The sequence below is a fragment of the Phalacrocorax aristotelis genome, chromosome 3, assembly GCF_949628215.1.
Source record: "Phalacrocorax aristotelis chromosome 3, bGulAri2.1, whole genome shotgun sequence".
Lineage (NCBI taxonomy): Eukaryota > Metazoa > Chordata > Aves > Suliformes > Phalacrocoracidae > Phalacrocorax > Phalacrocorax aristotelis.
This window is the reverse complement of record NC_134278.1, coordinates 60,880,288-60,896,781: the sequence shown is the minus strand read 5'-3', so window position 1 is coordinate 60,896,781 and position 16,494 is coordinate 60,880,288. Positions and strand designations below refer to the sequence as shown.

Here is a 16,494-nt window from a genome sequence, read left to right as displayed (position 1 = left end):
GGTCTTCATTTTGTAAGCCTGACAACTGTACCACATTATGACAAAAATTCAAAAAAAAGTAAATATTTATCTTTTAATTTGCAGACTGTGTTTGAACAGAGCAAGTATGATAGTGTTTAAAGCCCTGTATTGCAAATATATCAAGCATACCAAACTTACAATACACTGTCTTCCTACCTCTGCCCTTGTCTTTATTTACCTGGAGAAAAAATAAATTCAGGTTGGTTTTCTTGACTAAGATAAAAAAATGGAGATTTCCCTAGAAAATATCTGAAGAATTCTTACAGAGGTTAAAAACGATTGTGCTAACATCAGACTTCTGTGGCATCCATAATTCCTGTTCCAGTTCAGCATCACATCTCATACTCAATCCCACAACTCTCTCATGTGCTGAGTTGTGCTCACTACCCATTTCTGCCTCATTATATCTAACTAAAGATAAAAAGAAAAACATTCAGGAAAGGGTTCAGATTTAAACTTGACTGTGTTCCAGGTCCTTTTGTTTACCCTGAAACATCAAGAACCCTTGAATCCTTTTCGCTCTAGAGATTCTGCTAAATCTCTAACTTTTTCCTAAATAGACACTTCATGAAGCTTAATTGTTAAGTCTTCTTGACTAAAGATTATTCAAATACTGTTAGTATTTAAATATTTTAAAAAAACTGAAATAATTACTACTGCTAGTAAACATGAAGTAAACACAGTAGATATAATATTAAATATTTTAAAATTCAAACTAATTTTTCCTCTGACAGTGCAATTTAAGTGAGATTAACCTTTGTTAGGAGTGGTGCCATCTTTTCTCGGAGAGGTAGGTACCAGCTTTGGGGCCTGGTTACTGAAATAGTATATATGATCTCTCTTTATACCTTTGCCTCGCTTTTTCTACCATCAGGCTGTAATACTAAGAGCTCTTTATTTAACAATACGATATTTATAACACTTAAACCTAGAGATGACATCAAGTAAAACATATGTTTGTATTAGTCTAATGTAACAGCTTTGCTGTGGAAATTAGGACTAGGCACAAGACTACTTTGTGCTGTGGCACAGAACACCTGTTACTGAATTACTGTATCATCTTTGCTTCTTAATGTAAGCAAGCATTTTTTTGGAAGTGGAATTCAGGTGAAAGCTCTGGTCTGAGAAGCTTGATGTTCTAGAGCTGTGCAAACATAAATGGTATTATTATGTTTCAGTACTTGCCCCACTTGCCTTCTGATAACTCAAAAGTGATAACTAAAATAAAATTCAGATAAGGTTTGGGTTTAGTCTGGCATTTGAGTTTGAAGTTTCACTACTCCTTCGGGGGATCACCCAAAGACAACAAGCCAAAAACCACCTGACTGCATATTGTGTGGTCACCTTCACACAACTGAGCTAACAAAACTTAAGTATTTTATACATCAAACTCTCAAGTGCTTTTCTAAATGTGGAATGGTGAAAATATTCTATTAAACATAATTCTGGCACTTATGATTGTTACCTGAGCCAGTCTGTCTTCCTGAGCCTGCAGTCAGACTCTGACAGTTAAGTGTTTTAGTGAGGTGGGCAGACACAACCCTATAGCCTCTAATGAACTTGTGTGCGTTTGGCCTTTGGTCATTATAGCTTCACAGCACTGCAGGCCCTGAACAGTCCTGATTCAGCTCAGTGCAGTATTTGTTCCACTGAGTTATTACAGCAAGTGAAAAACAGGACATAACGCCAATGTAATTAAATTTGTTACCGGTGAAAACAACAGTAGAAACTAAAACTTACCTGACATGGCAAAAATCCAAGAACGAAAGAAAGTTGAGAAGAATTATTAGGTGTGGGAGATAAAGTACCTCTCCCCGGTATATTTCCATTCTCTTTGAAAAAGCAGATCAAAGGGACAGAGTACAGAAAGCCAGTGAGGCCATTCTGGCTTTGTCAGGATCACTAATCTCTCCAGTATCAAATTCAGCAACTGATGATTCATTAATTTTAGGAATAGTTTTAAGGGTTCTTGTTTATTACTAACAGAAGAAAGCAAACACCATTTGTTGCCTCTAGGTAGAAAGCTCGAAGGTAGAGAGCAAACCAGAACCTCTGTTTAAGGCTGTAAGGAGAACATAGAAAAAGATGACAAAGTCTGCTTTATCTAATATGTAATTCTCCAAGAAATTCTTCCATTGTCTTCCTTGTCTCTTTGCCGTATGAAATCAAATGGCATTAAAAAAAAGTGCATGGCATTTATTTACACCCCTAAAGTTCAGCAAGAAATGTCAAAATTCATTGCATCTGCATCTTCAAAACTTGCAAATGTTCATGCTTTTTGTGGATCTGTTTCAGATAAAGCAGAGCGAGCAGAACCGGCTTCTACTAATACGGACTGACTTGCAATTTCCTCGCCCAAAATCTCAGGAAAGTTTTTCCTGTCCCTGTGAATGCTTCTCAGTCAGATATATTTCAGTTAAGTTAGCTGGCAGTTGTGCACGTCTGCTCAACTTTTCTGTGTGTGTGTGCAGGAGCCCTGAGTTATGAACCTGATCAAGTTCTAAAATGAAGTTACCTGACTGTGCTCCAAAACACGTGGTTCTTTGAAACTAAAGCTGGACTTCAAGACACTGCTTTCAAGCAGGTGGGATCTACATTTTCTATTCCTCTTGCATTCTCTGATTTTGTCTTTGTCTGTTTGGAAAGGTGCACCCACACTATTCTTTGTAAGAAAGGAATACGTCTATCCACATATTCCCAAACCAGAACCATGTAGAAAGTTGAACTTGCTAAAAACTAGAAAGTTGGATCATAAAATATTGTGCTATTTCAACACTTGAGGATATATACAAAATTTACTGTAAAAAAACAAGTTCTTGGAGTTCACTGTTTGGGAAAGCCTAAATGTTAGCTTTTTTAAATGTTAAATGATGATTTATTTTATATAATGTTAACATTAAAAAAATAATTTATCAGGAACGAACTAGTTCATTTAAATTGTTTTGTAATAATTCCACTGGAAAATATATCCTGATTACTACTTATGAGAGAACATTTTTTCACTGAAAGATATCCATCTGTTCTATTTGGCATAAATCTTCTGTTCATTCCCATTAAGCTAAGCAATGTAGAGGCAGTCACCAGAAAAATGAAGAGGCAAAAAGAAGAGAAAATAGACCAGGGATCTGATGCAGGTAACTGTTAAAAAGAGGGGTAGTATGGGGGGGGACACAGGAAAAAAAAAATCAAGAAAATAAAGCAGAACAGCCAAAAGTAGACTGCAAGGGAGGAGGTGGTACTGTGGGTACATGATGAAGAAAAAAAACGTGAATGCAAAGGAATATATATTGTTATATACATTGTCAGGAGAGTGGGAATGTATGGAAACAGAAGTGAGTTCGTGCCACTGATACCGAAAGCCTGTTGGGGCAGCAGTATGTCCACAGTAAAGCATCCAGCTACCCAGCAGGAATTAGTTGTTTGTGCTAAATGCTATGTCAATACAGCCAGCCAACAGGCTTCTGATTACAAGAAGTTAACAGCATGGGCAGAGAAACTTCAGACCTGTGCACCTACATGACTAGGCAAATCCTAATCATATTTCGAGAGCGCAGGTGTACTAGTAGTACTAGTAGTACTAGTAGTAGGTACTAAAGCACCTACTACAACAGCACCGGCATATAAAAGTTGACTAGTTCTACTGTAAGCAATAATGAAAATTGTCCACATAAATAGCCAGTTAATACACTAACACCTGACAAGACATTACCTTTATTTTTTCAGTTAAACCACCAACAAACAGCATGGCGTTAGCATCTACATCCAGAATGGTATATCCAGGTGGAGAGACAGCACTGAATGTGGCTGGCACAATGCTGGCTTTAGGACCATCCAGAGCTCGCACTGATATTGTGCCATTTTTCCCAGTCCTAGAGATTTTAACAAAATAATTTAAGCGTACAAAGTCAGTAGTTAAACCAAACATAGGAAAAGTCTATTTTAGATGGCATCTTTTAATAGAACATGTATTACTGTTTTGGTTATGTTCCATTTTTGGTACAAATGAATAGACCCTTATGCCTCCATAAATTAAAGACATGATCACAGAACAAGTGTTTTTTTCTCAGCTCAATGTCTTTTCTGAACAAAATTCACTATACAGATGAAGTGGAGCTTTCATTGACTAAAACAAAGAAGTTGCATTTTTAAAATTATTGTAATGAAATTAGCGTTAAATAATTGTTTCTTGGTGTAACAAATGATGCAAGCAAGGTTCCAAATAAGATTTCTGAATTTCATAAGGTTTATTACATTATGTTTGAACTGAAATGAACGATCATGTGATAAAGTACTTCAGTTTGCTCCACTGTGATGCACAGTTTACATTTTCTGCTGTGGAGCTCTCTGGTTGCCTATCAAACAGGCACAAACCCCATTATGTTTAAGGATGTTATCTCGTTGTCTTTTGAACCATATCAAATATTGATGGTAACAACAACAACAAAAGAATTTACCATTTGTTAATAGTTCCTGCAGCAGTTCGTTTTCTACTCCTTAAGTTAGATTAATGTAGTAACTGTCATGGAAAGAGTTTGCTGATATTTTTGCAATAGAAGGAACAGAATGTGGAGAGAGACGATTCCTCTTGTCTTTCAGGTATATAGAAAGGTGTGTCAAAGGAAACTTGAATCATTTTGAATCCTTTGCAATAATTTGCTTAATATTACTTCCACTTACAGCAGTATGGATAGTAGTTTTCCATGGAAAGTTTACTACTTACCTAATAGAAATAAACTCTTAGGCATTTATAGTCACACAATAAATTAGTGTTCCTTCCCAGACAGATGGACCATAATCAACGCACATAATTTCTTATGATTGTAGAAATAAGCATGGAGTGTGACCCAAATGCTGTCATGTGCAGATGAAGTATGTAGTGTGTTCAGTAATGTGGTGGGGCAATGGCTGGGAGATGAAGTAGGCAGAGGGAGATCACATACTGTGGGTTTAGGGATGACTTTGGAAACTGCTGCTTTATCTCATTTTTAATAGGATGCTGGATTTCCCAGGATCATTGCCGTGTTAATTTGGAAATTTCTAACATGGATGCCTGATATTGCAACCCTAACTAGCACTGAAACACACAGCGTGGATACAGATATTGCACAGAACTTTTCTACCTTAATTGTTTGATACTTAATGTAGAAATACATCAGTTTACATAAAACTTTCTTTCTCCATAACAATTTACAAAGAGTGTATACTATGATGAGTGACTACTCATTTTTTCCATTATGAGTGGTATTTCACTGGCTAACTGATTAGATTGTAAAAATCACTCAGTACCTGTTCTCAAGCTAGACAAAACAGGTTTTTCTCAGAACACAGATTTTATATCTATATTTGTGAAAAAGGTTTCTAAGGAAAAGAAGGAAGCTGATTAAATAGAGGTGATAAAATTAATCAAAAATCTCCACATGTAGCTTTTCTAGTTGAAAAGTTACATACTCATCCTACCAAGGTACTATCAAGTCACAGCCAGAAAAAAAAATCCCTTTGATTTTCTAAAGTCCTGAACTTTGCTGCATGCAAAGATGCAATATTTCTTTTTGTCTAATGAGAAAAGAAAAAAGATTGTCTTGGGGCACTGAAGCAACAAGCAAACTAAGTTAAAAGCATACCTTTCAGGAAGAACTGTCATTTCTGTTAAATAAAGCTTCACTTGAAGAACTTACATTTAGAGGACAGCAAGGAAGGTTGCATAACTTCAGCTACTGAATAAGTTAAATGAGGACATTGCTATCCTGTACTTACAGGGTTCCTGGATTTAGAAAGTTTACTGGTCCAGGGCTCTAGAGGGTGGAAGAATCCTGTAAGACTATGCATTTATGTCTAAAAAACACTCTTCAGAAATTCCTTTGGCTCAGAATCTATTACCCAAAAAACAGAATGAGTTGACAGTTTCTTATGAAATAACACAGAACTGTAGAAAAGACACTTTAATAATAATAATAATAATAAAAAAAAAAAGATTTAGCTGAGACATTTCAGTTTCGATAAATTTCTCCTGAACAGGTAAAGCAGGGTTGCAAAGTAATTTTGAGAGCTTCCAATCAATGGGGAATACCTTTGTAGATCTATGCCATCTTGCCTGCTTTGTAGTCAGGGATCTAGAGGCTTTCAGCGTGAAAAATACATATTTGCAGAAAAACACTGGGGCTCTTTGATTACCCACCCGTACCTTCATTTGGCAGCTCTGGAAACCACATGGACTGGACTCTCAGTTTCCTAGCGAATCTCCTATGTGACATCTGGAGTATGTGAACATGTAGCTGCTCCACGTAGTTTAAAAGAAGTTGTCTAAAGCCATCCACGTTATTCTAAAGGTTTGGTTTTTTTAAAGTTTCGTTTTAATTACAATATTTTACCTTTTGTTTCAAAATCAACTGAATGCTAAATGGATACCTTTCTATGCAGCAGAAATCCAAAATTTTTACTTTATTTTTTTCAGAAGGTTTATTGATGTGAAGCCCTTTAAAGGATAAAAGTTCTCAATGTAGTAATTATTGAAAGGCTTAAGTTTGATGGTCTCTTAAAGAAAGTCATTGGCACTTTCAATCTATATTGTGCTGAAATCAAGATTCCAGTTTAAAAACATCCAAGTGCAATAATGCAGAAGTCACTGAGCAGACAGACACTTTTTAGGGTGTCTAATATGTCACAAATAGCATGGATGTCTTTCGTCTTCAAACAGACTGAAATGCTAACAATGGAGTCTCTACCATAAATAATTCTCTCTCATTTAGGGAGGACAATTGAGCTGGAAGAAAGAACCTGGCTAACTTGACAGCAAAAAGACATTGCTATCCTGTGCATGACAAGTCATCAGGTTAGAAGATATTGTTCTAGTGACAGTCAGTTCTTGCAAAACTGGTGGATTATAGAATACGTACCAGCACTTTGTGGCTGACCATGTGAAAAATTTAGGTAATGCCGTGCATGCAGGGTTTGCTCTTTAGGAGATACAGGATGTAAGTGAGATGGCTTTTGCAAATCATCAGCATTAGATTACAAAACACCATGCAGAAACCTCTGCTCCTTGACCCCTTGAGAGCACAGAAAACCTTCATTGCAAAATATGGCTTAGATTTGCCACAGTAGTTTAAAACTGAGTTCTTGCTAAGCTGGGCTGGTTGTGTCTACAGTGAACTTGTGATGCAAGTGTCCTTTGTCCTCAAAGGAAAGGTGCTGCTTAAACTCTGCCATTCACAATTAAAACAATGCTAATACTTAAATCACACTTGATTAAAATCACAACTTATCAGGTCCTGCTCCTATTTTAGGCCTGCTGAAGTCAAGTGACATTGTTTCACTGATCTAGCGAGTGTCAAAAATGTTGTCATCCATTTGACTGTTTCACAAAATTGACATTGTATGCATGTTCCAAACCTGCTTTACATAATTTTGTCACATTATGTTTTGCCAGGTTTTCCTTTGTTAATTGACACTTTAATTGATTGCAGTTCTTGATGCTGATCAGATTTGCCTCTGTAAGCAGGTAAGTAACTCTGTAGGTGACATTTGTTAGATTCCTGTATCATCGAAGTATAGGGAAATGCTAAAGGAATTCCTATAGGAAAAAACAAATTTTACTTCAATTTAATTTTAAAAAAATCTGTTATAACCTCTGCATATACAATAAAATGCAAAGTATTAGTATGCTTTAAATGAAAAGGTGATGAAAATTAGAAGTGTCCCTGGAAAACAGATGCAGTACTTACCAATTTAGACTTAACACACTGGAAATTTTGGCATAGACGTTAACTGAACTGAACATCTCTGATCATTTCTCAACAGCCAGCTTTTTTATATTTCGACTTCATTCAGTATGCTGAGTTGTTGTGAGAATTTCACAACCTCTGCCACCACATCTCCTCTTTTTAAGGCCATTTGTGATTCTTCATTAAGAACTGCTATCAACCTTCAAACCCACCATATCATTGTTTTCTGTGTGTCAATGCCTGTCACCACTGAAATCTATGGCAAAATTCAGCAAGGCCAGAATTTCATCTCATCTCTCCATTCTAAGTGGATGCCCTGCTCCGGCTGTTCAGGCAGCTCCGTCAGGTTGCTGAAAAAGTCTGTGGCTGGAACTGAGCAGAAATTTGGGGGAAAAAGACGAGGGAATGAAATGAGTAAAACTCTCCAACAGCTTATGAAGGGAGTCAGAGGAGAGTTATCAAATGGACTAAAATGCTCAAAGTTGAAGAGTCTTCAGTAAGGTATGTGATTTATGAAGTCTGCCTTAAGAATGCAAAATCAGTCCCGAGCTCTTCATCTTAATTCCCCGAATTCAACTAATGTCTCTGCTATATAATTCTCCTAAACACTGCCCTGTACTTCAAATTTGTGCAGCTGTAATTGTTCTAAATTGCTGATCCAGCAGTTTGTTCAAAACTAATGGCATGCACACCCTATATATCCGGAACAACCAGCTTAATAGGCAATGTGCTTTTGTAGGATGTGTGAATTTTTATACCATGTCCTGGCTCCATATTCTGCTGAAGCAGCTTTCTTGTAAATGAAAGTCTGGCTTTACTGTGTCATGAAGCTATTTTAGTATGCATAATATGAACTGGTGAAAATTTCAACAATTCATATCGTACTCCAGTTTGTATTCTCCTAGCAATAAGGTTTCATTAAGCCAGCTTCTGGAGATGGTGCCATAATTTTATTTAATTCTCTGCTCTGAGTGGCTGATTTCTGTGATTTCACTATATTATTTAAACTGGATGCCACTTCCTCCTCTGAGAGCCATGGATGTGACCAGAATTAGAGTGCTTTGTTTTCTTTCTCCTCTTTCTCCCATTTTCTGACTATATTATTGGTTCTGTGTTCAATACTATGTGAAATTAACTGTAATGATGCAGGAGTAATTAATCAGCTTCATATAAAATTGCAATACAGATGATGTTATCTAAATTACTAAGATCTGTTCAGAAGTCAAAGATAAAGGAGATACAGTTGTGTAATCCTTATGCTGTTATTACTACGCTGTATCTCATGTGTTTGCTATTGGAATGGAAAATACAAACTTTAGCTAACAAATGTGAAATTTGAATATTAAGGAATCTATATTTCTAAAGTTCAAAAGCATTCAGCAGCTGATTTCAAATTACAAAGTACAGTTTAACTTTCCAGAATATTTCATCCTTGAGTTTTCATAAACTGTATCTTTTAAAATATCTCCAGTTTGAAGAGGCATTCTGACTATGGAAATGGTGTTTTGAGTAAGAATCGAGATAGTGGTGTATGACAGACCATTTGTTTGCAGTACTGTATCAAGACCAGAAATTCAGAAAAGCTGCTTCTCCCTGAAATTCAAGGAGAAAAGAATAGTAGTTATCTGTTTGAGTGCCAAAGCCTGTAACTGATTTTAAAAGGAAGCTAGTTGAAGAAGAGAGAATTGATAGAGTGATAGGTAAACAGAAGGGAATATAAGCAGTCATAGATTGTTGATGCTAGAGAGGAAATATGTGATGAAAATAAATTGCTGACACAGAACAGTTCACATTTCAACAGTAATTGTGGTATATACACTTTTGGTACCACTGGACATAGGTTCAAAAGCTTTCATTAAACCAGACTAGAATTTCTCATATTTATAACATCTTTTTTTTAAAAAGTTGATGTTTCAAACGTAGCAAACATCTCCATGTAAACCTGAGGTATGCCAACTTAAGTACAGCGGATTAGAAGCAGAACTTGTTAAATTTAACCATTTTTTTTTAGGAGCTAAATCTTGGAAGTGAAAAGTAAATATACTTGCCTAGAGGCTTCAATCCGGTACCAAAACCCATCATCAATGGTCAGATCTGGATACTCTACCCGTCCAACACCAGATCCCACATCCCACAGGAAGCTCACCTTGCCTTTGCGCATCTCTATGGCCAAGAAGTCAGTCTACATGTAAAATATGAAAATAGAAGCGATCTCATACTTTAATTAAAGGAAGTTTTCCAGAACTCTTCACATTTCAGAAGGTCTAATGAGGCATCAGAAACCCATATATAGACAGTAAAGTATGAACATCAATTCTCACAGTGATTTAAAATGAGAATCTCTTTTTCCTGCTTTCGTTGGTTCAAATGAGGTATCTTAAGCTAAAGATGGCAAATGACTTCTGTCAGTGATATGCAGTAAATGGCTGCCGGACTTACAGAAATGTTGATATGGTAGCCATCCAGAGAAGGATTTAACGCAGAGTAACATTGTTTGTAAAGCATCTGTTGGATGGCAGAAAGATGTCAGGATTCTAGGCTGATACATGATGCCATCCAGCCTCCTAATTTTGTTTTAGGTAAATAAAATATATAGTTCAAAATGTTAGAAATATAATGCCTTTCCCATTTACTGAATTATTATTGATTATTCTAGAAGTCTGTCTGCTATAGGGCTCATGGGAACCTGAATCATTCATCATTATTTTGCTTGTAATTGTAGTCTTGACTTAAAATTACAATAAATAGGAGCTTTGACAAGTGCAAGATGATTACCTACTTCATTCCCAAGGGAAAATCCACAATCAACCCAAAAATTAACCCTGGTTGCACTGAGAATTTTAAAGTTCTAATGTAGTCCCCCATTTCATACCTAGTTAAATAAAAAAATATAAAAAACCTATTTCCTGGTCCTATTTTAGAAGTCCCTATATTAATACCAAAGCCAGTAAATGTCTAGATTATCTTAGGCCCTCTACTATTGCTTTGAAGCCTCTAAGAGGAAGCAAATCCTTTCTTATCTTCTGTATTTGTTAGTAGTCTGGTTTGATAGAGCAACCCTGACATGAAAAGCAGGAAACAGACTTACAAACTTGGCACTTCCAAGGTAAAAAAGCAGATTGTCAGCAACTACAGTCTTCACGTTGACAATGATGGTGTTGTATGTTCCCTTCTTTATTTCTGGTCTGTATGTGCGAATGCAATTGCCTCCAGAGGACACGGACACTTTGATCTTCAAAAAAAGCATAGCAGAGAGAATTCAGTTTACTGCTTATTATTCCAGAAATAACTTTAGATGTTTCCAAACAATTATAATCTTTTTTTTTTCTTCCCATTTGTTTGCTACATGTACAAGGGAGTTGCTTGGACATGCGCAGGAGGTAGAAATGGAATTTTCTTTCTGGGATTGTTTATTAAAAGGAAATAAAACTCTTTCTGGCATTCAGATTTGAAAGGATGAACTGTATGGATTCAAAATAGCTGGAATATATACTGGTCTAACACAAACAGCAGTGGAATTTTTGTGGTAGAGATAATCTGTAAGTGGAATGTGCAGCCAGGAAAAGAAGCAGCACTCCTGAAGGCATCACAGCACATTGCTGTTGGGTAGACACGATGATCTATTTTTAACTTGTAATATCTTTGATTGTGCCAATTTACAAGACCTTTTAACAATTATTTTTAAACCAACTGTTGTGTCTACCACTGCTTTTACATAGCCTCTAATGGAGTTGGTATTCGTAAGTAAGTTTCATTTTCACAGCTGGGTGACATATGCATTTGGATCTGTGTGCTAGTTTCCTCAGGCTCTGAGCACAGATAAAAATGGTACACTGTTTGCTTTCATAATGACAGCATAGACATAATGACAGTACAACAGTACTTCAATTATTTCAACTCCAGATAGAGAAGTTTATGTATTAGAATAGATGTACATAATGGTATCACCTTATGCTCAGGTCAAACTTTGTCAATTATATGACCAAATTCTCAATTTCCCTATCTCAGAAATGCTGAGCCTTCAAAGTACTTCAGAGAAGTATTTCAAAGCCTTCAGACAGAAGATGAATGTAACAAAACCATATCCTCACTGTAGCCTGTCTTTCTATCATGGGCAAATTTCATTGAGTATATGGAATAGACTTCTTTCCCAGGATCCTGTTGTTCTGTAGATTTTTTTCCAACTACTTTTCAGGATGTTTGCTTAAGTATCATCTTCAAGAATTTTTTTCCTTTGCTACATTAGGTCACAAGCTGAATAACCCTACTATTAACCAGCTGATCCTCCAGTTTAGAGTATTACTGAGTCAGGGAGATGGACTCCAAACTCATTCAATGGACTAGAATTATATTCTTAACTCATGTTCGAGTCCTCAGGACTGCTGCTGGACAAAGAAAGTCAAGAATATGGGAAAAGCAAATACACTCAGCAATTTCAGTCAGTTTGAGAAGGTGTCATTCTCAGGTAATGTAAGTTCTATGAAATGAAATCAGGGGCTTAATATTAGTGCTAAGGCAAAAAATACATTTTCATTTTCATAAAAAATCAATCATGTTGTGACTCTTCCACTGTGCTATCATCCACCATACTTCTTAAATAATAACCTTTCCAGATACATTCCTACAGATGTTATCAATTTAACAAGGGTATGTTCTAAATGAAGAAACAAGATACAGAGTGAAAATAAACAGAATATTCTCTGTTTATCTGAGAAATTAGACTCCTTTATTTGCTGTCTTTACACATGTTTTGAATTAAAAGGATTCACCCTGTGGAAAAGAAATAGAAAATTAAATAAATAAAATAAATAAATAAGTAAATAAATGAAATCCCATCAATACTCAAAAGGTCATCTTACTGAGAAAGAGGGCTTACCGAATTGGCTTGCTTCCGAGCTTGATTTATCAGCTCTTTTATCTGAGAAATGTTTTTCCCTAAGTTATCCTGAAGTTCTTTGATTGGCTTGATTTTATCCAGCAGGCGCTCTGTTTCCTTTTCTAAGGTTTTAATACTGGAATCTGCATCAGCAACTTCATAAGAAAGAACAAGGCAGAGTTTTAGAGAATAGTGTCAGAGAGTAATTATACATTGCAATAATAAAATCCAAGAAAATTCTGCATACACAATACTGAGGTGATTGTATATGCCACTATGAGGTACGCACAGCCGAGGAAGCGACCTGAACAGAATAAGATAATTTAAGAATATTTAGAATTAAGTTAAAGTATCAGTAGTAGCAAACACAGGTATTAAAGCAGGATTTTGAAGCAGTAACTATGCTTAAGGTCAGGATGACACTAATGGAAAACATTTCCTGTAGCAAAATACACTTATGAATTAAATATTTACTTTCTCTTTTTTTTTTTTTTTAAACTCCAGTTTTGAAGAAAAATGCTCGATTAATGAAAACTGGTTAGTTTCCATTAGTAATTTCTGAAACAGGGTTAGAATTAACTTGAAGTTAATTCTTGAATTAACTGTAATGGCCACTACTAGAAAATGGCTTTATTCTGGTCACAAGTTTAAAATTCTCTATGTATACTGAAGGCATATTAAAAACCAGTAGCAGTAAACTGCAATGATTTCCTTTTTTTTTTCAGGTGAACTTAATAATTTCACAAGGATTTTTTTCTCTCTTTTTCTTTAAGCTTCAAATGACTTTTTTGCCTCTCAACATACAACCAGAGGACAATGCCCTCTCTTTGACAATTCATCAGTAGATCTATGGATTGCAGCACTTGGCTAGCATGAGGGTATGGGCTTCTGTGGATGACACTGAAAGGGACAAACCTTCATTTACCATAAGAATGTATATTGAATGAAAATGATGATGATAATAATAATAATAATAATAATAATAATAATAATGACTAAATAAAGCATGAAAGTCTGGATATCTAGTTTTTGAATAGTCACCCAGAGACTGATATCAAACCTTCAAGATGCTTCTTAAGGTTTCACGTAAGTGAAACTAGTTACCAAGTCACTTTTTCTCAGCGTCTTAAAAAAGTAACTATTTAACTGTTTGATGAATGTGAAATGTAGAGCACCATGCAGAAGCTTTGGTGGTAAGCAGTGAATCATTGTTTACTGGAAAAGGCACACTAAAAGCAGCAAGAAATAAAACGTACGTACTGATTTCTGTAGGCAAGATATGGAGACAAAGAAAAGAGAAAAAACAGTAGATAACGTAAGAAAATGTTTTGAAGATCTAAACACAAATGTAAAGTAAATTAAGGAATAGATTTATTCTAGAAAAAATTCATTACCACTTATATATTGCATATCTGTATAATGAGAGTTCACAGCCTGAATTTTGACATACAAGAGAGGCTATGTCTACTTTAGCAGGTAGTCATCAGTGCCAACATACTCCCTATATACATTTAGAGGGGTTTACTCTACATTTACTTTAATCTCATTCTGTAATCTGAGTAACCATTAGCAGTTGGAGAATGGTAGAAATGTACATCTGGAGAAAATGTTCCAGTTAAACTTTATCTGACATGAAAGAGTTTGCAAGTGTTAAGACCACTCTTCAGTGTGAACCAAATCATGGTGACTGGCATCATCAAGAGATTCACTTCTAGATTATTGCTCCTAATCTCAACTAAAATGCTAATGCACACACAGTTTTAGAATACTTGGGGTAGGACTGACGGCCTAGTCTAGATCCAGCAGTGCCAAGAAATTACTGCTTTTAGGCCACTTCTCAGTTGTTCATCACTACCCTGCCAGAGGTCATTACCTCATAGATCTGCTTGTTCCATAACCTGCTGTAATCTAACCACACTTTTTCAATCAATAACTATTTTTCATATTGTCTAAACAAGTATGGATCAGTCTGCCTGATGAGGATTACACCTGGGGCTCACACATGTATCTCAGCTGATGCAGGATCAGGAACTTGCAATAGGTAGGCAGTGACAAATGGCCATTGTGATTAACTCCTTTCACTGCTACAGCTACAATTTGAAGAGGTTATTTGTCCATAGAATGTGAATGACAACGTCCTAAACTGGATGCTTTTAGGTGCCCAGTTACCTGACTGACTGAAGACAGGGGTAGTGCATGGAATTTTGCTTGAATCCAGGGCTGAATTGCTGGTCAGAATCTCTGATTATTCACCTCCTAAATACTTTAAAAAGTAATCTGCGGAACAAATCTATCCACTACATGTTCATCCTGCTACCATTAGCTTTTTTCCAACTACTAGCAGCAATCCTTATGATTTAAATTTTTTTTTATACATAAAGTCTAGAAAATAGAAGTGATAGACATTCCTTTTACTGTGGTAATGCTATGTGACTGAAATTCTGAGGTCTCTCTGTTTCATTTTGGGATGTGAAATAAAACAATGAACTGAAAAAACCTACCACCAAACAACCCAAAAAAGATCTTACTGTTCTCGATAGGATCCTTCACAACAGCATTTGTTTTCGCCACATCGTCTGCAAGTTTACTGTAGTTGTTTCTCAAGCCCAGGAGATTCTGGTTGAAGTATTTAATCTGGGCCAGAACATCATTTGCAGTATCGTTGGCTTGTCTTGCTTTGTCTTTGGCTGCCTGTACCTTTACAGCTGTATCTGTAAGTGGAAAAGAATAATAAAATTATTGCCTAGAGTACGGAGGTTTCCTTCACACATCTTGAGAATAAAGCTGGGTCAAAATTCTACCATCTTAAGTTGTGTTGTCGAGTTCCTTAACAGCTCTGACTTCACATGTAGTAAGACATAACTAATTGTAAGCTGTGGATTGCAGAATCTGTCCCCTTATGTCTTTTTTGAGACGTCAAATCCACCTGAAGAAGAGAAAATGCTCCAGCTCCATTTCTGCGTAAAGGACAAATCATTTTTATTAGGTAAATTTTTCTGCAATTTTGTGGTTGCTCTTGACTCACTGGTTAACCTCTGATCTAGTGGCAGATATAATATTTGGTACTTATAATAGAAATAGGACTTTCGATGTGGAGAGTACAGATCAAACTCTATGTGTTTCAGCTGAAACTGTGACAAGTAATTTTGTGGATCAGGAGACCAAGGGTTCATTAACTGAATTATTTACAAACATCCATAGACATCCTTGGTGACCTTGAGTGAAACAGTTAGCCTAATGCTGCCCCACCTCTCTGCTTGCAAAATGGAAATGAAGTGTTTGGCGTGAAAACATTCAAGTCTGGAATGTTTTACATTCTGCTATTGATAAATGATAAAACAGACAGCTATGTATTCAAGTAGGTATTTATTCAAATCTCACGTTAGGAAGTCGTATTGCTTTAAGTCATCATGCAGCTGTTCAGCAGTTCAGGTGCTGTTGCCACACTGGCATTACATCACATGATGAGCCAGCAGCACAGGTTGTGCTGGGCTAAGGAGCTGCCAAATTTTCTGAATTTCCACAGATGGGAGGGAGTGAGCAAGCAGAAAATGTTGCAGTGGACACTCCAGCTTGCAAGGGAACCCATGTGAACTCCCATTCTACCACCACACCATGGTGGAGTTGTGGGACCTGCAGAAACCTGCTTTGCCACCTGCTTCTTGCAAAACTGTTCTTGGAGTTGATTTGCCCTTGTGTTCTCCAAGGTATCCTCATGTCCCTCAGTCATAGGAGAATTTTTGGAGTACAGTTGAAAATTTCGGACACCTCTGAAACAACCATGTAGAGATAGTGCCACTTGTCATACTGACTGGGGCTTCCTGTGGTAGTCAGTGAAGTCAACAGGCTGCATTGCAGTTGTGGGGAAAGCACAGG

General features: G+C 36.4%; 1 protein-coding gene across 2 annotated transcripts in view; it reads right to left on the bottom strand.

Moving 5' to 3' along the window:
- LAMA2 (laminin subunit alpha 2) overlaps positions 1 to 16,494 on the bottom strand; it is a 387,452-nt gene that overhangs the window by 37,672 nt on the left and 333,286 nt on the right. For both annotated transcript variants that reach the window (XM_075087596.1, XM_075087597.1), the window contains exons 43-47: positions 15,147 to 15,329; positions 12,619 to 12,773; positions 10,831 to 10,974; positions 9,791 to 9,924; positions 3,731 to 3,890 (exon numbers count right to left, since the gene is read on the bottom strand). In XM_075087596.1, the coding sequence (XP_074943697.1) occupies positions 3,731 to 3,890; positions 9,791 to 9,924; positions 10,831 to 10,974; positions 12,619 to 12,773; positions 15,147 to 15,329 (776 nt within the window). The remainder of the gene's footprint in view (positions 1 to 3,730; positions 3,891 to 9,790; positions 9,925 to 10,830; positions 10,975 to 12,618; positions 12,774 to 15,146; positions 15,330 to 16,494) is intronic.